The 20,099-nt window shown below is 23.9% G+C and overlaps 3 protein-coding genes across 7 annotated transcripts; 1 reads left to right on the forward strand and 2 right to left on the reverse strand.

Annotated features, from left to right (window-relative positions):
* The first annotated feature begins 1,895 nt into the window (after window positions 1-1,895).
* LOC127291331 (cyclin-L1) lies at window positions 1,896-11,584 on the forward strand. Of its 2 annotated transcripts, XM_051320402.1 has the most exons (5): window positions 2,107-2,255; window positions 3,082-3,163; window positions 8,557-8,741; window positions 10,119-10,703; window positions 10,819-11,584. In XM_051320402.1, the coding sequence occupies exons 3-5, from the start codon at window positions 8,563-8,565 to the stop codon at window positions 11,051-11,053; spliced, it is 999 nt and encodes a 332-aa protein (XP_051176359.1). In that variant the 5' UTR covers window positions 2,107-2,255; window positions 3,082-3,163; window positions 8,557-8,562; the 3' UTR covers window positions 11,054-11,584. The 2 variants fall into 2 exon arrangements, with proteins under 2 accessions (XP_051176358.1, XP_051176359.1); XM_051320401.1 differs by lacking the exon at window positions 3,082-3,163 and having other exon boundaries at window positions 1,896-2,255.
* LOC127291332 (leucine-rich repeat-containing protein 51-like) lies at window positions 11,462-13,507 on the reverse strand. The gene is made up of 2 exons (XM_051320404.1): window positions 12,904-13,507; window positions 11,462-12,062 (listed from the first exon to the last, which is right to left on the reverse strand). The coding sequence occupies exons 1-2, from the start codon at window positions 13,004-13,006 to the stop codon at window positions 11,581-11,583; spliced, it is 585 nt and encodes a 194-aa protein (XP_051176361.1). The 5' UTR covers window positions 13,007-13,507; the 3' UTR covers window positions 11,462-11,580.
* Window positions 13,508-13,956: 449 nt separating this feature from the next.
* LOC127291329 (coronin-6) lies at window positions 13,957-19,818 on the reverse strand. Of its 4 annotated transcripts, none has more exons than XM_051320398.1 (6): window positions 19,461-19,818; window positions 17,461-17,666; window positions 16,245-16,726; window positions 15,684-16,062; window positions 14,592-14,825; window positions 13,957-14,259 (listed from the first exon to the last, which is right to left on the reverse strand). In XM_051320398.1, exons 2-6 carry the CDS (start codon window positions 17,656-17,658, stop codon window positions 14,074-14,076), a joined length of 1,479 nt encoding a protein of 492 aa, XP_051176355.1. In that variant the 5' UTR covers window positions 17,659-17,666; window positions 19,461-19,818; the 3' UTR covers window positions 13,957-14,073. The 4 variants fall into 4 exon arrangements, with proteins under 4 accessions (XP_051176355.1, XP_051176357.1, XP_051176354.1 ...); XM_051320400.1 differs by lacking the exon at window positions 19,461-19,818 and adding an exon at window positions 19,325-19,459; XM_051320397.1 differs by lacking the exon at window positions 19,461-19,818 and adding an exon at window positions 18,473-18,637.
* Between the last annotated feature and the right edge of the window lie 281 nt (window positions 19,819-20,099).

The following is a 20,099-nucleotide window of genomic DNA, read 5'->3' on the forward strand; positions in this document are numbered from 1 at the left end:
CTAAAAAACATTTCAAAAATTTAAACTCCTACAATTTTAGCATTCAGCAAAGTAAAAATTATTAATTATTATTTATCTAGTAAAATGTACTTATCTTAAATAATTTTTTTTTCAATTTATAATTAAAACCTTTTAACAATATTCGAAAAAAATAAATTATAAAAAATGAAATTCTGTAATATATAATTTCTTGCTTATAAACTTTGGGATTGAGGGGGGGGGGGGGGGGTGCAAGTCAATTTTTTAAGAAATTATTTGGCTCTCAAAGTATTCAAAAAAATAATTTAAAATAATTAAATTTCAGAAAATTTTATAGTTGAAAGTTATTTAATTTCAGAAACTTTTACATGGAAATTTTAAAAAGGTTTTAAATTGTAATTTTTGAAAGTAAGTTAAATTTTAAGTGATTTTGAAATGAAATAATTTTTTAAAAATTTTATTTGATTTTTTTTTTTAATATATAAAATTTAATATATATAAAATTAAATTAAATAAAAAATTTATGTCAGTATACGTATATATTTGAATGGAAAATTCGGAAAATTGTTCTATTCCAAAAATAATCAATATATAAATTTTCAAAACACATTATTCGAAAGTAAAGAGGGTTACTATGTTTATTGTTCACTATTCCATATATTCTATTCTAATAGACTAATCAAATTCTCATTATGTTAGATATATAAGTACCTGCACATAAGGTCTACTATATATATATATATATAAATGTATACATACGTGCATAAAAGTCATCAATTTTCTTTTATTTCATGATCCTTAAACAGGTAATTTATTTGTCGAACTTTAACCACTAACTATATATCTCTCTCAAATGTGCTTAGAATCATTTAGGAAATTCCAAAGATTTTAAAAGTATTAAAATGTAATTATGAAAACTATAAAAGTTTTGTTGGGCAAACACTTGGCGATTATTTTTGTTTAAAAGGTTATAACTTCACAATTCTCCATTTTTGTATTTAAATTAGATTTACCCCACTTTAAGAACTTTTATATTTGTTTAAGTTTTTGACAAAATAAACATAAAATATAGTCAAAAGAAATAAATAATGTGAATTTAATCGCTTACCATGCTTTCATCCACGCCGGTATATTTTGATCAAAAAATTGAGAGCGTCATTTGTACATCAATTTTTCACTATATAACATTGGTAGAAAATTTTTCGTATTTATGATTAATATATTGATTCTAATCTTTCTTTTTATATAAAAAAAAAAAACGTCAACTGAATATTAAAATATATTTATTTTTCTTAACACTATTATAATAAAAATGATAAAACTTTGAACATTTGTCCAAGACATTTTACTTTGTAGCAACTTTTAGCACATCTGATGGCGAGATTAGGTACTACTTAAAGGTTCATTCATTCATTCACATATGAAACGTCTGAAATGTTGCATATCACCGCGAATGATTTTCTGACATATCAGCAAAAAAATACGTTTAGAAATAAATAAATTTCTTCTATTTTTTGGCTTTTATATAACAGAAAGCGATAGACGAAAAATAAATACATAAAAGTAACGATCGACGGTTTTCTTTGTAAACACGGCCTTAGGTTAAGGATTTCTTACGTTAACTTACCGATTGCTAACATTCTACAGTATAAATTTTCCTCCTTGGAATTGGCCTCATTTTTTTTCGAAATAATTGAAAAATATTATTTTTCAAGAAAGAATTTTTTTCTTTTCCTTTTTTGTTAATAAATATTAAACTTATTGAAAACATTTTAGCGAATTTCTCATGTGACGTGTAACTTTCATTACGTAATTTTACCAAACCAAACAAACGAACGTTTCTGATTGGCTTGCAACGCTGCTAATTAAAATCTCATTAGTTACAACTCTATATAAAGTTTATTCTATGCATCGCTGACTTTGTATTTGTAGTGGTGGAGTGCAAGCCACAGCTTAATAGTGTTGTAAAGTGGTTTTTTTTTTCTTGTGTGTGGCATTTGCTCATTTTTTTGACAATATAGATTTTGTTTAAAAAAAAAAAAAAAAAAATGGGCAGCAAAGAGAATTCATCGTCGACAACAACGAAAACAACAACTGTAAATACAAAAACATATGGTAAAATATTGTTAACACTACAAAATTGTCTTTTACCTGAGGAAAAATTAGTATCGACGCCTTCACATTTGGATGGTCTTGACGCGGAAACAGAAACTGAACTTCGCATATTAGGATGTGAACTTATTCAAACCGCTGGAATTTTATTAAAATTGCCACAGGTAATTATTATTTACATATATATTTTTTTTTATTTTTTTTGCTTATATTTTCAAAAAAAACTTATCTTTTTTTTCTCTGTGTCTAACCTCAAACTATGCCTTTCCTGCGTTAATTGTCAAATTTCATAAACGAATACTTTCCAGAAAAAAAAAATATATATTAAATTCCTAATTTTCGATTTGCACTTACAATAGGTAATGTAATTTTTAAAATTATTTTTAAAAAATCATAAGCTTTTTTTTTTTTTTTTTTAAATCATTTCTGATAAGTTCGATTGCATTACGTATATTGTCAACATAACCTTCAAATGATTGTATTTCATAATGTATAGAAAAAAATGTATAAACCTCTAAATTAAGTTTTACATTTTGAAATAGTACAATAACAGTACTATAAGGTTAAGGGTGGAAAAAAATCATTTGTAATTAACTATAATTATAATACATTTAGTTATTTTTACGAGTGTGGATTTTATAAAAAAAAATGGATTTTCCTGTATTTTATGTTTAAAAATTTTTTTAAAAATGACTCCAAAAGTAATTATCGGTTTTTTTAAATTTTACTTTTGGAGTTTCATTTTAATTTTCTTTTTAGAAAATTTGTACTATATATAGAAAACAATTAATATTTAATTGTTGTATTTATGTTTAACATTATTACATTATGAAACTTGAAATATGTCTACAAAATTATGTGTTTTATGTATTTATTTTTATTAATTAGTATTATAATATTCTCAAGTGAGAAACAATATTTTTAAATTAAAAATATTCTATATTTAAAAATTGTTCATTATAATGAAACAAAATGATTTTCGTAAACTAGGTCTGTCAGACCCGAGGAGAATTGGGATGAAAAAACGTTTGCCACTCATTCTGGAACCAAAATGAAACTTGGAATATGATGGGTAATTTTTAATAGGATATGAGACAAAAAAAAAAAAAAAAAAAAAAAAAAACTTTCAGGCAAATTCTTAATTGAATTACGTAGGATGCCTGGAAATAGTGAAAAATCTATAGAAAAATTCCTTTTTTCCATTGTCTCGAAAAAAGGTAACGCTGATAAAGCTTTACTGATTTTGAAGTCAAAAAAAAATCATATTTTTTTTTACAGTGATTGATGAAGTGCTTCTTATAATTGAAACTTGTGATTGTTTAATATAAATTAATATTTTTCAGAAAAAAAATTTTACAGGACAAATAATATATTGTTTATATATTGAAGGATACAAATGTAATAGATTGATATTAATTGAATAAGGAATATTGTTTATCTCTTTAACCCTTCAGCGCCTTATCGGTAAGTAGTAAAACGCTGTAAAAAATTTTCAGAGTTCACAAATTGTTTAACGTTTGAAAATTGTTGTATTTTAAGCTCATCAAAATAATTATGAATTTTATTTTTAAATTTACAAACTTGAAGTACGCAACGTTTATGATAAATGATTTTTAAAGAAATAATTTTTTAAAAGGAAAATTTTTATAGTTTTTTGCCTAAAAAATATATTTCTTGTAGTTTTTATTAATCAACAAATTATTGAAAAAAAAAAAATATTATTTTAGGTAAATAATTTAATAAATTTACGTGTTAAATAAAAATTGATTTCTAATCGTTGACCATAAACGTTGCGTACTTCAGCATTGTTTTAAATTTTAATATTAGCACGATGTTATACTTTTTTTATTGCATCATTTTGATCCTAAAAACATACAAGGTGGTAAAAAAAATCTTAATTTTTAACCATTTTAGAATTTTTATTTAAAAAAAAAAAAAATTAAAATTTTTCACGATTTTTCATCGACATTTTTTTCACAAGTTTTTCTAATAATTTTTTCGAATCTTCCGTACGGATTTTGAAAAATTTAAATTTTTTTAAAAATGAAAGAAAAAATGAGTTGTAATTTCATTAATTTTTTCCTTTTAATTATTGAACTACTTTTACAATTTTGACTATATTTCAGTGCCAATTTTTTTATACTATTTTTTTTTTAATAATTGTTTAAATGATTTTAAATGATTAAAATACAAATGATGTAATAAAAAAAAAAAAAATAACATCGTGCAAACATTAACATTTAAAGAGGTCAAAATAAAGGAAACATACATGTAAAACAAAAATTAAATTGAGACTAAATTTGAGATTTTTAATTTTAAACAAATTTTACAAAATAATTTTTTTTTTCTCTGTTGTACAATTCACAAAAAGTTTAACAGTTTTTAGTCCTAGAGAAATTACAAAATTTTTTACATTGTATGAATATTTAAAAAAAAAAATAAATATTTAAATAGACATAAAAAAATTTTGTACAAATAAAATAAAATTACAAAAAAATAATTGTAAATGTAAACGCATACTTTGAACTAATGTATTTATTTTTTCTTATATATTCAATTATATGCATGACTAAATTAATTTTTAATCACTAGGGTCATTCCATTATATTTCACCTAAAGTCGTTGCGGCCTAATTTTTAAAGAAGTTGATACTTTCAGAAATGATTTTTTATGATATTTAGGAAACGAAATAAAAAGAATTAAGTTTAAATTTTTATTATTTATCTCAAAATATGTATTTAAAGTGGACAAGGTGCGGAAAAATGTCACCTTTTTAGCATTTAGAAACTTTTTTTAAAAACATAGAAAAATTGTTAAAAGTGTAAAAAAAATTATTTTTTCTTGTTTAGAATCGATTAATTATCTATTTTTTAATGATTAAAGTAGTAAATAAATTAAAATAATATATAAAATAAGTTTTCAAAGTTGGTCTGTCAAATAACCTAATTTTGGGATTTTTATTAATTAATTACTAAAAAGTGGAGTTATTAAATAAAATAAAAACTTACCGAATGTAAAGTATTTGTGGTGAACTTTCAAATTTTCTTAGCACTTTGTACTTTTTAAATTTATAAATGTAAAAAATCTTGAGTCGAAAATTTGCACTTTGTTGACTTTTCCGATTTTTAATTGCTTGTAACTCTTTTGGTGCAAAATAAAAACTTTTGAAACCTTGTGGAATATTTAAGTTAAATCTAAATAAAAACTCACTTAAATTTTTGTGATGGATTTTGATCGAGATAAGGAGACAATTTAATTCCAAAATTGTACGTATATTTCCAGGTTAATGTATGTAATTTTTTTAAACTTGAAGTTGGGCCACTACTTCAAAGACGAAAAATTACATACATTAACCTGGAAATATACGTACAATTTTGGAATTAAATTTTCTTCTAATCTCGATCAAAATCCATCACGAAAATTGCAGTGAGTTTTTATTTAGATTTAACTTAAATATTCCGCCAGGTTTCAAAAGTTTTTATTTTGCACCAAAAGAGTTACAAGCGATTAAAAATCGGAAAAATCAACAAAGTGCCAATTTTCGACTCAAGATTTTTTACATTTATAAATGGAAAAAGTAAAAAGTGCTAAGAAAGTTTGAAAGTTCACCGCAAATACTTTACATTCAGTGAGTTTTTATTTTATTTAATAATTCCACTTTTTAATAATTAATTAATAAAAATCCCAAAATTAGGTTATTTGACAGACCAACTTTGAAAACTTATTTTATATATTATTTTAATTTATTTACTACTTTAATCATTAAAAAATAGATAATTAATCGATTCTAAACAAAAAAAAATAATTTTTTTTACACTTTTAACAATTTTTCTATGTTTTTAAAAAAAGTTTCTAAATACTAAAAAGGTGACATTTTTCCGCACCTTGTCCACTTTAAATACATATTTTGAGATAAATAATAAAAATTTAAACTTAATTCTTTTTATTTCGTTTCCTAAATATTATAAAGAATCATTTCTAAAAGTACCAAGTTTTTTAAAAATTAGGCCGCAACGACTTTAGGTGAAATATAATGGAATGACCCACTAAAAAATGAAAAATTCTAAGAAAATACGCAAAATAATTAAAGCAAAAAAAAATATGCATAATTTTTAAAATAGGTTTTTAAGAAAATTAAAAATATTCTCAATGTATAAATAATTGAAAGCTTTATTTTAAATAAATTTCGGAAATTTTCAAATTTACTACACAAATAATGATAATTTATTATTTTAAATAATAAATGTAGTCAAATTCTATATTATGTAAATTAAATATAAATTTACTCAACTCTGGAATTTTTTACAGTGTATTTTGTGCGTTACAATTTATTTGTCATTTCAAAAATACGAAGAATTTTACATCAAATATGTCATTTATATAAAAAAAAAAATGTTGACCGATTAAATAATTACTACTTGAAAAAAAATTACAACAGAATTAATTTAAATAAAAAATAATAATAATAATAAATAAATTTAACTAAATATTTACTGTCAAACCCTACATAAATTGGTCCAATTTTCAGTACATTATTTCTAAAAATAGAGAAAATATTATTCTTTAAAACTAAAAAATAAATGAAAAATTATTATTTAATTCATTAATAAATTAAGAAAATATTTTTTTTTGGAAATTTAAATAAGAATAGAAATATTTTAATTATTAAAACATGGACGCTAAAGGGTTAAATTGTAATAACCATGTTTCTTACACAGTTATTGAAATTTCTGCTCTGAATACGATTTTTTTATTTTAAATTAAATATATGAGAAAAAAAGAACGAAAAATTGAAAATTATTGGATTAGATTAACACTTTGATCAATTGTTAATTTTACATGAAAATAACAAATCTCTAAAATATTAGCTCATTTAAAAAAAAGAAATGTAAAAAGTATTGGACGATGAAATTTTAACCTCATTTTTTCAAAATTTACCCATATTTTTCATTTTTTACCCCTTTTTCACCTCCTAGAAATTTTTTTTTTGGTATTTTCATTGAAAAGCTTAAATTTTTTTTCCAATAGATTAAATTTTTTTTCTAAAATTAGATTAGATTTATTTTCTCAGTTGTGTATTTATTACAAAGTTTAAAAATTTTTTATTTATAAAATATGTAAATATAATTTGGGGAACAATTTTTTTTTGTGAGAAAATTCTAAAAATCCAATTTTTTCCGTTTTTCACATTTTTTTGAAAATCTATTGTCCCATGAGTTATTTTATATATTTTATTATTATTAATTACATAAATTATTAGAAAAAATATCAGTTTTTCAATGAAAATAACAAAAAAAAAAAATTTGTTATGAGAAAAGGAATTAAAAATGAAAAATAATGGTTAATTTTGAAAAAAATGGAGTTAAAAATTTTTGTTTGAAAAAACTTTTTTTGACATTGATAACTACATGAAAAATCCTTCAAAAAACTCTATTTGCAAATTAAAATTCGTAGTTTTTTCATAGTTTTACGAATTTGAAGATAACAGTTATAAAAATTGTAACTTTTACTGCTTTCTATAGTTTTTTTTTAATCTGTTAATATTTTAGGCATTTATTAATTTCATACAAAAAGAAAATTTACAAAATATTGAGTCAATCTAATAATTTTAAATTTGGTATGGCTTTTTTCTCTAAAAATATACCTCACATAAAAAAATTAAAATAATAAAAATAATAAATTAATGTATTTTTCCAGTGTAAGAAAATTTTGTTAATAGTACAATTGCCAAATAATTAATTAAATGTGTAATTAATAATTTAATTAATTTATAATTTGAAATTCAAGTGAAATGGAAAATTTTTTTAAGTAATTAAATTTTTTTTAAATTATTAAGTAAAATTTTATAATAATAAATAGAAATAAATAATTTCTAAATTTTATAATATCTTTCACTTAGTAATTTCAACTTTTTAGAAAGAATAAAGTACATATGGTAAGTATATATTTTTGTATATTAATTAATTAATATTAATTTTATAATTAATATTATTAAATTAATAAATTATATTACAAATAATATTACTAATTATAATAATTATTTATTAATATTATTATAATTAATTATTAGTAATTATTTATTATAATAATTAAATTATATTAATATCGATTGACTGATTAATAAACCTGAATTCAGCATTGAGTCTACGAAAATCCATTATAAATTTAATAAATCCACACTCGAATTATAAGGTACTTAAGTACAATTTATTTTTAGCACTTTACTAAACTTTTAGTAAAAAAAAAAAAAATTGAAGTTGATGGTACCATAGTATTCGTCACAATTTACAAATTCAAAGGAAAATCTAAATGTTTTCGCTACCAAGAAAAGTATCGAATGAATAAAATATTATCAAAAAGTGAAATTTTCATTCATCTTTTTCTGAAAAATAAAAAGATAAATATTTATATATTAAATCTATTTTTCATTTTAAAAAAAAATCTACGTTTTTTTGTTTTATTCAGGTTGCAATGGCTACGGGTCAAGTGATATTTCAACGTTTCTACTACAGCAAATCTTTAGTGAGACATAATATGGAAATCACGGCCATGGGTTGCGTTTGTCTAGCTAGTAAAATCGAAGAAGCTCCAAGGAGAATAAGAGACGTTATTAATGTATTTAATCACATTAAACAAGTTTCCAGTCAAAAGTATGTATCCATATTTTATTAATCAAACATTATTTTATTTTTCAAAAAAAAAAATATATATATATATATATATAATTTTTAAACGCGATTTTAATTATTTATTATTACGATTTTTACGATTTTAATTAAAAAAATGTTTTATTTAATTGAATTTTTGAATAATTGGATTGAAATTATTAATTTAGCAAAGGATTTTAGATACAAATTTTAGAAATAATTGAATTTTGGATTAAGATTTTTAGAAATAATTGAATTTTTGGAGATTTTTAATTAAAATTTTTGTAAAAAAAAAAATTGAAAAAAATTATTAACAAAGTTTCAAACAGTAATTGAATTTTAGAGAATTTTTAATTAAAAAAATGTTTTATTTAATTGAATTTTTGAATAATTGGATTGAAATTATTAATTTAGCAAAGGATTTTAGATACAAATTTTAGAAATAATTGAATTTTGGATTAAGATTTTTAGAAATAATTGAATTTTTGGAGATTTTTAATTAAAATTGTTGTTTTAAAATACTAAATATTTTTTATAAGCTTCCGATTCCAAGTTCTAGGATTTAAAAATTCGAATTACTTAAAAATTCTACTGAATGAGAATTCTAATAATGTAAAAATAGATTAAATTAGAATTCTTTTCAAGAAACAGTTGGTTAAAGAGAAATTTTGTAAAATAAAAATTCTGTCAATTAAAAATTCGGTACTTTGAAAATTCCGTTGAGTAAACATTCATTTTAAAAAAATTCTATATTAAATGCTATTTTGTAAAATAAAAATTTATGTGAAAAATCATTTATATGGAATAATCATACGCTCCTACTGTTGTGCCAAAAACAAAAAGTTAATCGAAATTTAACAATAAACAGTATTTTCTTTTTTTTTTAAATAATCATGAGAAAAATGTTGTTAATTTTATTCCTTAGAATTTTTCTTCCAATTTTTTCAGACAAGAAAATATTTACACTTTAACGTCAAACTTAGAACTTAGTCTCTTACTATGCTTCGAAGCCTGAATTTTCATTTAGAATTTTATTGTATAGAATTTTAAAATGTATAATTTATTTATCTAATATTAATAGTTAAAAAAAGAAATTTTCAGTAGGTTTTCAAGCGTGCAATTTATTTTGTAAAATTACATTTTATAATATTTATTCAGAATAAGAGTTAATTTGTTTTTAAAATTTTTTTTGTTGAATTATTTCGTGATGAGTTAACAATTTATAATTTTCCTGTTGAGTAAAAATTTGCATTTTAATTTTATTTTACTTTATATTTTTAAATGTAGGGTTTATTTTGTCAATGATTTATACCGCTTCTTTTCCAAGCATAATTATATTATAATTTTTATTAAAAAAAAAATTTTTTCTTTCCTTTGCAGACCAATTCAACCAGTTATTCTCGATCAAAATTATGTAGGCTTGAAAAATCAAGTAATCAAATCGGAGCGACGTGTTTTAAAAGAACTTGGATTTTGTGTACATGTGAAACATCCACATAAAATTATTGTCATGTATCTTCAAGTATTGGGTTATGAAAAAAATAAAGGATTAATGCAACAAAGTTGGAATTATATGAATGATTCATTACGTTCGGATGTATTTTTGAGGCATCATCCAGAAACAGTTGCAAGTGCATGCATTTATTTGGCGGCTCGTCAACTTCAATTATCATTACCATCAACGCCAGCGTGGTTTTCTGTTTTTAAAGTTAAAGAGAAAGACATAAGAGACGTTTGCCGACGTATATTACGTCTTTATGTTCGTCCACGCATTAAACCAGAACAATTGGAGAAAAAAGTCGAGGAACTTAAACGACAATATGAAGAAGCACGATCAAAAGCTCGCGGGACAGATGCTGATGGTCACACGCCAAGTCCTCCACTTCCAAAACATCATAATGCTTGGGGTGGTTTTATTAGTCGAAGTGGATCCCACGCTATTCCAGAGAGAACGAAATCTCCAAGGTTTGTGGGAAATTTACAATTTTTTATTTAACATTAAATTGCATAAATTATTTTGTCTTTTGGCTCATTAAAAATACTAAATTACAAATATTGATGATTTTGTTTCCTGTTTCAGGAGATCGAAATCTACTAGTCCTTCACCAATGCGCGACGTTGTGAAACATTCGAAACGAAAGAAGCACAGCAGAAGTCGATCTCGAAGTCACAGTCGTTCGCACAAACCAAAAAAATCACAACGACGACGATCGAGTAGTCATAAATCGCGAAACAGATACAGATCACGAAGTAGATCCAGGGATCGAGATTTTGAAAAATCAAGTAAACATCGCAGTAAACATAGACGTCACTGATGATGTTACCATTAAATCAACAAATTCTTAGGTACATGTAAATGTTTATTTAAAAAAAAAAAGAAAAAAAAAATCACATTTTTTTTTTTTTTTGTTGCATTTCTGAAACTGGTCAACATCGATTTAAAAAAAAAAAAAAAAAAAACAATGAAATAGTAATGTATATTTTTATATTGACATGACTTAAATATCATTCATTTATTCATTACAAATTATGTAATTCAATGTAACAATTATTTTTCAAATAATTTGGAAAAAAATACAAAAATTACAATTTCTCTTTTAATATTTAATTGTGAAATTGTTTATGTTCGAATATTTCAATAGAATTTTTTTTACTTGATTGTATTTAATATCAAAATACATATGTGTAAATAATGATTGAGATGATTGCCAGTTTCTTAAAAAAAAAAAAAAAAAAAAGAAAATGATGTGAAAAGAAAACATTTGCACACCAGTGTATAATAAATTTTCACTTCTGTACAAAAATATTTTTACAAAACTATATAATAAAATTGTGTGTCCGTTTAATTAGAAGTGTTGATTGTTTTAAAAAATTCTGTAGGTAATGCTTTTTTTCTTTCTTGCATAATTATTGGTGAAAAATCCAAATTTAAAAGTTTCGGTAATAGAATGACAATATATGATCTATAGTTTGATAATAATTCAATTGGATTGCCGTGTAATGTTAGAGTACGAAGTTTTGTTAATTTTCTTAATTTCAAAATATTGTTTATATTTGACATTTTGTTACCATGTAAATAAATGATTTTTAAATTTGAAAATTGGACAAATTCTTCACCAATTTCTGTAATTTCATTAAACGAAAGATCCAACCAACTCAGCATACTTGGATTATCAAGTGTATTGTTCACAAAATTTGTGAGTTTTGCCGTTGATATTATTGAATTATGACTAAGCCAAAGGGAATTTGTTTGATAGCGATTTTCCGCTGTTCGTTTTGGAATTCTTCCGGTTCTTGTTGTTTGTAAATTTTTATTTGTCAGGTCTCTTAGAATATTTTAAATTATTATTATTATTATTATTTAATTATTATTGTTATAACAAGGTTGCCACAAGAATAAATTTTTCAATTTTCCCTGACATTAAAAAATTTTTTGACAATAAATTGAAATTCGGAAAATTCAAATCAAATTGAATAAATTAAAATTCGGAAACTCTGAAACTGAAATCGATTAATTTTAATAGATAGATTGAAATTTCATTAATTTAAAATTTCGATCGATTGAATTTGATTAAAATTTTAATTAATAAACTTGTTTTGACAAAAAATTAGAAATGATTGTAACTTGGATCATTTGAAATTTAAATTAAAATTTCGCTTGAATTGTAATTTGAATAGATTAAAATTTAATTTGTTCAAATTAAATTTCTGATAATTTGAAACTCAAATCAATAAAAATTTGAATAAATTAGAATTCAGATAATTTGAAACTATTAAATTGATTAATCTTTAGATATTTTAAATTTCAATCGATTCAATCAAATCAAGAGAATAAGGTGAAGAAGGTAAAAAATTATTAAAAATAGGTTGAATAGTTGAAAACAAATTATCAAAATAGGTAAAATAGTTGAAAAAGGTAAAGAAGTGATAACTAATGATTCCTTCTAGAGGCAAAATTGTTAAAAAATTTACCTACCTATTACAGGAAGTATACTTTTTCTGTAAATTTATTCAATTTTTTTTATATTTCTCTGACAAAAATATTTTTTCCCTAACTTGTGGCTACCTTGTATAATTAATTTATTATAAAAAATTATTATTATTATTACAAAAAGACAAATTTTTCTTTTCTTAAAAACTTTAAATTTGAGGAAAAAAAACATACCATCAAATGAAACAGCTTTCATGAAAGAATAATCTAGAGGAGGACTTATTATTTCTTTATCCTGATCAGTCCACCAATAAGTGGGACTTTGTTTTTTATCCATTACAAGAATTTTATTTTCCCCTTTTTGTTTACAAAAAAAAAAGGTAAATAAAAATTGATTTATTTTAACGTTACGAAACACGAAAATTGAAATTAAAACAAAAGACTAATGGGGGAAAAAAAACAAAAAAAAAGAAGATTGGAAACAATAAATAAGATTTAATCCGCAACCGAAGTTTATTTTTTTTCGATAAAAAGAATTTGATAAATTATTAAGTAAATGTCAAATATTTTGTATTTTTTCTTATTTTTTTTAGTTGTTTTGGCGTAAAACTATTACAAACATTATTGGAGCATCGTTCATTGAAAATTAAAAAATTATGCATCAAGCATATAATTCGATTATTTTTTTTTTATAATTAAAAACGAAGAAGTCTACATTGTACACATTGACATTAGTTTAATTAAAAAAAAAAAAAAAGATTTCACATTTTTTTCCATAAAATTACAAAAAAAAAAAAAAAAAAAAAAAACACATAACGTTTCACAATATTATTATAGAAGAATTTTCTCATATTAGTGACTGAAATGGAGCGATCTCTTATTGTTATTTTACAATATAGTTTATAATATTATCTGTACAAATATAAGGCACTCGAGTGTTACGAAAAATTATCTTTTCATGGCGCATATACATTAAAATCTCAAAAAATAACATTATACTACCTATATAGTATATATTCATATAATATATGTGTAAATATATATTATACGTTAATCCTAATAACAGGTAACGATGAATTATCTGAAAATATTTTTTTTTTTTTTTTTTTTTTTTAACGTAAAAGACGTAATAGCGATATTTGAAAAAAAAAAGAAATGCGAGGGCGAGTCGTTCAGAGTGTGATGGTCTAATATAAATAATGAAAAATATCGACGATTCATTAAGCACGCTAAGAATACTAAAATCCTAGTATTTACACAAAAGTATCATATCAAAATATAATATGATTTTCCATTTTTTTTTTTTTTTTTAATATTTATTTCACAATTAAATGAGTTCGTTGTTGTTTTTTTTTTATTTTAAAGCTATTAGAAAAAAAAAGAGAGAAAAAGTTGCTAATTAAATCAAACCTCGTCTGAGGCAAGTAATTCTTTATCCGTTGGTGGCGATGAAGAACGTTTTTCACTTCTTTCTTCCTCCTTCATTTGTAACGCCACCGCAGATTCTAAAACTCGAATTCGTCCCTCGTGCTTTAAAATTACTGCCTTTAATTTTCTAATTTCCTCCGCGAATTCCTTAATGATATCCTCCTAAATAGCAGAGAAATTTTATTTTATAAGATATACCGTAAAATGTAATAAAGTTGGCGAGTTTTTTTTTTTAATATTTTTAAAAAATTCAAAAATTTTTGTAGAAGGAAGTAGTTTTTTTTTTTTAGAAAAAAATCATGAAAGCTAGTCTCAATTAGTACAAAAAGAAAAAAAAATTAAAAAAAAATCAGAAATACAATTGCAGATGAACTTTGAATTTGGCCTTGGAATACATCATAAATGTAAAAAGAAAATTTTATTTCGCACAAAGTCGAATGAATTTTAATTTAATTAGTAATTATATTAAATGATCAGAATCAAAAAATGCTTACCGATACTTGTCCGACAGGTGCGTTTGAATTACCCGATTGAACTTTAGCTCCTTTACTAAGTAAATTGGCCTTTTTATTAACTTTGAGATCGTTTTTCGATGCTGTCGGCTGATAGCCATCCCTAAGTGAAATGAGCACTGGTTCAGCATCCTGACCGCCTTCCCATTCTTCTGCCGATATCGCTGCAGTATCACCCGGCGTATCAGGATACAAATCCTCTTGAAATAATTCAGACTGAAAATTAAAAAATATTCCGTTAGAACAAAAAAGAAAAATTCTTCTCATTTCAAATTATTTTCCTAAGTGAAATTATAGTAAATTAATAATTATTTTAATAAATTTTAGTATTTTGGAATAGGAACAAATTTTAATGTTTCGAAATTTAATATTCAATATTTTAAATTTCCAAATTTTAAAAAAGATATAAATATTTTTTTCTGTTCCAAAATGACAAAATTTATTAAAATAATTATTTATTGAAACAAAATATGGATGAATATTGAATAAATTATAAATTAATTTTAATTATTGTCTCATATTTGAATATTGTCAGAAAATATTTCATTGCCAACAATAATTCTAAAGATTTTAGAAACTCTTAGAATAATATAGATAACAATTTTTTCAGTCATTTCTATTCCTTACTATAAAAATATATTTCATAAAATTGAAAAAAAAAAAAAAATGATTAAATCACGATGCTAAAGTTCACAACGATTATAATCAACGATTTTTAAAGAAATATATTTTCGAATGAAAAATTCTATGAATTTTCGTCTCAAAAATATTTCTTGCCAATGTTTATTGATCAAAAAATTATTTAGCAAAAAAAAAATTTTAGATAAATTTTATTTTCCAATTTTAAAAAATAATTTGTTTTCTGATCGTTAATCATATGGACTTCAACATCGTATTAAATCTTATAATTTAGATATTTTAGAGATGACTGGACTTTTGATAGTTTTTTTTTTTTTTTTTTTTCTTTGTAAAACGATTTTTTTTCGCTACTCCAATATTAAACGAAAAAATATTCATTATTTCCAATTTAAGTAAAAAAAGAAAAAATAAATGAAATAACAAAAATAAAATTACCTTTCTTGGAACAGTCATAGAAATAACTTGACAGAATCCCGAATTATTAAGTCGATAAAATCTCGAGATTTCACAACTGTTCACATCGCATCCACGTTTTGGCATCATTCCGATTCCTCGTTGAGGATCGGGTGTTTGAAAAGTGTTAATATAATGTACAAATGGAGGTTCGGGCGTTATTTCAAAATAACGTATCACCGAATCCCCTTTACCACAAAGAAAAACCAAATTCGTATCAGGATCATAAAGTGGAAACATAACTCCATTACTAGTATCTAATTCTACCATTACTATAGGCTCGGCTAACATATCAGGGGCTCTTAATGAATATTGCCTCTCTGACATTTTACTAAAACCAGTTGTAAAAATTAAACCTCCCCTGTAACAAAAAATAACATTTTTATATCCAAAATACATTTTTCAATACTTTTATCATCAAAATGAAGTCATTTTTTAAATTAACTTTTTTCTTGGTAAATTATAAAAAAAAAAAAAAAAAATTGTTATCAATGTAACTAATTTAAATAACGAGTTTTTCTTTCAAGAAAAAAAAATAAATACCTGAGAAATATTGCACGTGTTGCTTTACTTCCTTCATGTGCGATAGCCTCCTCGAGAATTTTACCCGATCTTGGATCGAGGAGACGAATTTTTTTATCCTTACATGTGGTAACAAGTCGTGAACCATCCCAATTCCAACATGCCGAATAAACAACATCTGGATGACAATCAATTTTTACTAATGATTCACCGGTGCCAACATTCCATATGATAACTAAATTATCTGAGCCTGCTGTGAGCAATATATTTAATGCAGTTGGATGCCATAAAACTAAACCCACCCTCCTTTGATGTAATTGAAGATCAACAACAGATTCCGTTAATGTTCGTGATATTCCACCATCGGGAATTTGCCAAACTTTAACAACACAATCTTCAGATCCTGAGGCTATTACATTGTCATTATGTGGACACCATGCAATATCCAAAACAGGTCCCTTGTGACCACCAACTAATGGATGATCAGCCGATATTCTACCAACCTAAAATTTTTCAATTTTATTTTTAAATTGCACACTATTTTTTTTTTTTTTTTTCTATTTAAAGAAAAATTTAATTTAAATAATTGAGGAGTAAATTTTCAAAATCTGATAAATCCATTTTTCAAAAAAAAAAAAAAAAATGGAGATAAACATAAATTTAATATTTTAAGGACCTCACAAATCTTTCTGTCACTGTTAAATTTAAGAAAAAAAATTTGTTAACAACGAATTTTCAATTCAAAAACTTTTGGACATGATGAATTTATGTTTTTTATTAGAAAAAATTACCAATATCTGTAAATCATTCAATTATGATAAAGTTTTATTAAAAACAGAACGTCTTGAATATAAAAAACATTGTTATAGAATTAAACTATTACAAATTATCATTTGTTTCAATTTCTCAAAATAAGAAAATATGGATTTATCAGGTTTTGAAAATTTGTTCCTCAATTAAAGAAAATTTTTTCCAAAAGAATAAAAATTCATTTGTTTTGTGGTAATTTTAAAAAGAGGACAATAATTATATATATATATTAAGTCGCATTTATCAGTTGTATTATCTATGTCACGACTTTATCAGTAGCTTTCAGCAAAGCCTTATAAGGCAATAGAAAAAAGAGTGAATATAATTTATAATTAAAATTATATTTGCAAAAAGTATTTTTAAAAAAAAAATATATATATATATATATATTTTTTTAAAGTTATTTTAATAAAAAAGAAAAACATACCTTATTATGTGGTAAAACTATAAAAGCACCGCCTCCAGCCGATTCGACGATAATGGCCAAAAATTTGGGATTGACCGCACAAAATGTGGAATCCCAGGAAGACTTGGAAACTCTAATATTGTCATAGCACTGTTCTCGTTTTAAAGCTGTTCCGTACACGTGGCGGAATTTGCTACTGCGAACCACACGGAAAGACATACCTGGACCTAGAAAAAATTAACGCAAAAAAAAAACAAAACAAAAACAATTAAAATACGAATAAAATTATAACCTAAAATTTTTTTTTTTTAGTGAATACCAAAGTATTATAATTTTCTATTTTACATTCGGTGCCGTGGGCGTCGTGTGGATCATCCCCCAAATTTATAAATAGAAAATATTCCCCACCCTAAAAATATGTTGAAACGAATGTGAAGAGAAAATGAAAATATTTTCGAATCGCAGTGACGAAGGTTTAAAAAATTTATTTTTATGCCTTTAATAGAGCTGAGGAAGAATCAATTATTTTTAATAATTGTTTTTTTTTTTTTTTTTTTTTAATTAATTTCCCAAAAATAATGAAAATACATACTATTTTCTCACGTTCGTATCTGGAGCATGTTTTGGCGCGACACCGTTCTTCTAACGCTGTTATGTTTCGACTGTGCATATCACCCCGCCTCTCCTACTAACCGCGAATACTTTTTTTTTATATATATATATATACCACACGACTGGACGAAACTGAGAAAAACCATTATTCGGATCACGTAAACCGTATGTAATTCATCTAAAACGAGGGAACGAGTCAGTGTCATACATAAATATGAGTCATATATTGAATCCTTCATTGACATTTGTAACCTAAGCATATACACACCGCTATATGTATAAATGTATATTAAAAGCTCTATTAAAGACATTTCTTCATTTACGGAAATATTTATATATATATATATATATATATTCCTATTTTTAAAAAATCAAAAAATTGAAAATTATTTTTTTTCATAGATAAACCCTAAATTCTTACTGTCCGTTTGAGATTGATCCATTGTGCTTCAAAAACTACCACTTTCACTGGAAGACCAAAAAAAAAACTGGTTTCTTTTTTTTTCTTTTTATTATTACATGAATAAATATATAATTAATTAAAATCCAGAAGTATGCATATTGCAAACATGGACATATAGGGTGTGTTCTATACGCTGCGCGCGCAGATTTCTTAATTTAAAAGCAATCCAGCGATATTAGAAAAGAAAAAAAAAGCATTCATTGAAAAAAAAATCCATGATTTACAAAAACTGTCAAAAAAAAACAAATTTTTAAAAAATTTTATTATCGTATATAATGCAGGAACAAATGTTAAAAGACATGCGTGAAAAAGACGAGGCAAAATTGATCAATATATTGTTTATTTTTACGATTTAAACAATCATTTAGATACAATTGTTTTTTCTGTAATTGCAAATTTAAATTATTTTTTTTTTTTTAAATTGAAGATGTCACGATAATTCGCCGGATGTCCGTAAGGAGGCGACTGCCAAGAAAAACCGGAAACCCTGTGAAACACCATATTTGGCAATGCGCACCCTATAACGCGTGCAAGAAGATTTTCTCTCTCTAAACATTTTTCTAAATTGTCAAATTAGCCCCCTCCCCTTCACAATTACACTTTTTATTTTATTACAATGCTAATATTTTTCTCCTCATCTTCTTTTCTTTTTTTTTTTTTATTTGTCATCATGCTTTTTTATTAGACATTTTGAAAATAAAACACACGTTAGATAGAGATTAGCTACTATTTGTGTTTTAGTAGAGAAAAAAGGAAAAAAAAAAAAAACTTTCAAATAAATCAAATTGATAAGAATTTTTACGCTCTTACGATTAAATTGAATCAAGGAAACTGAGGCAATTTTCGGCAAGTGTTTTTTTCCAGATGACAGACGACGCACGCTTTTAGAAAAGAGCTCTCCCCCACCCCAAAGAATATCATTGGAACAAGTCCGAAGTATACTTACTTGACTTGCTTGTTGAACTGCCAAAAAAACAGAACACACACGAGTTTGCGCACGCGAAACCTAATTTTTTTTTAAAAATCTTCTAATGTAAATTTAATAATTTAATTTATTTGTTTTTTTTTTTTAATTATTTACATTATTTATAACCTAAAAATAAGGTTATATGCTCACATTAAAAGCCTAATGATTTATTCGCAATAATAAATATATTACAAACAGTCTTTGAAGTTCATTATTGTTAATTTGTAAAAATGAAGTTAATTTAAAAGTAAACTTTTTCATACACATAGTAAGAGGTTAAAGAAAACAAAAGAAAAAGACGTAAAACATGTTTTTGTTGTAACGGTTGTAACACTGTATAAATTTGGAATCAAGGTTGGGTACATAAAGGAGTAATCTTTTCTGCACGCGCTACTGGCTGTTGATTTACAAAGTAGAAAGTCCGAAATGTTAAGTGTTATTAGGGTGCTGTCACATGTTTGAATTTTTCAAGGAAAATTATAAAGTAAGATATAATTATGTTTAAATTATGTAACAGAGAAAGATGAGAAAATTTTTTTATGACTTTCTTTATAAGAGCGCTAAATTTTCACTATAATGCAGTCCAACTTGTGACGTAACGTGACGTCACTTTTCAAA

This window comes from Leptopilina boulardi, unplaced genomic scaffold, assembly GCF_019393585.1.
Source record: "Leptopilina boulardi isolate dan_hultmark-lab unplaced genomic scaffold, ZJU_Lbou_2.1 LbouV2_132, whole genome shotgun sequence".
In the NCBI taxonomy this organism is placed as follows: domain Eukaryota; kingdom Metazoa; phylum Arthropoda; class Insecta; order Hymenoptera; family Figitidae; genus Leptopilina; species Leptopilina boulardi.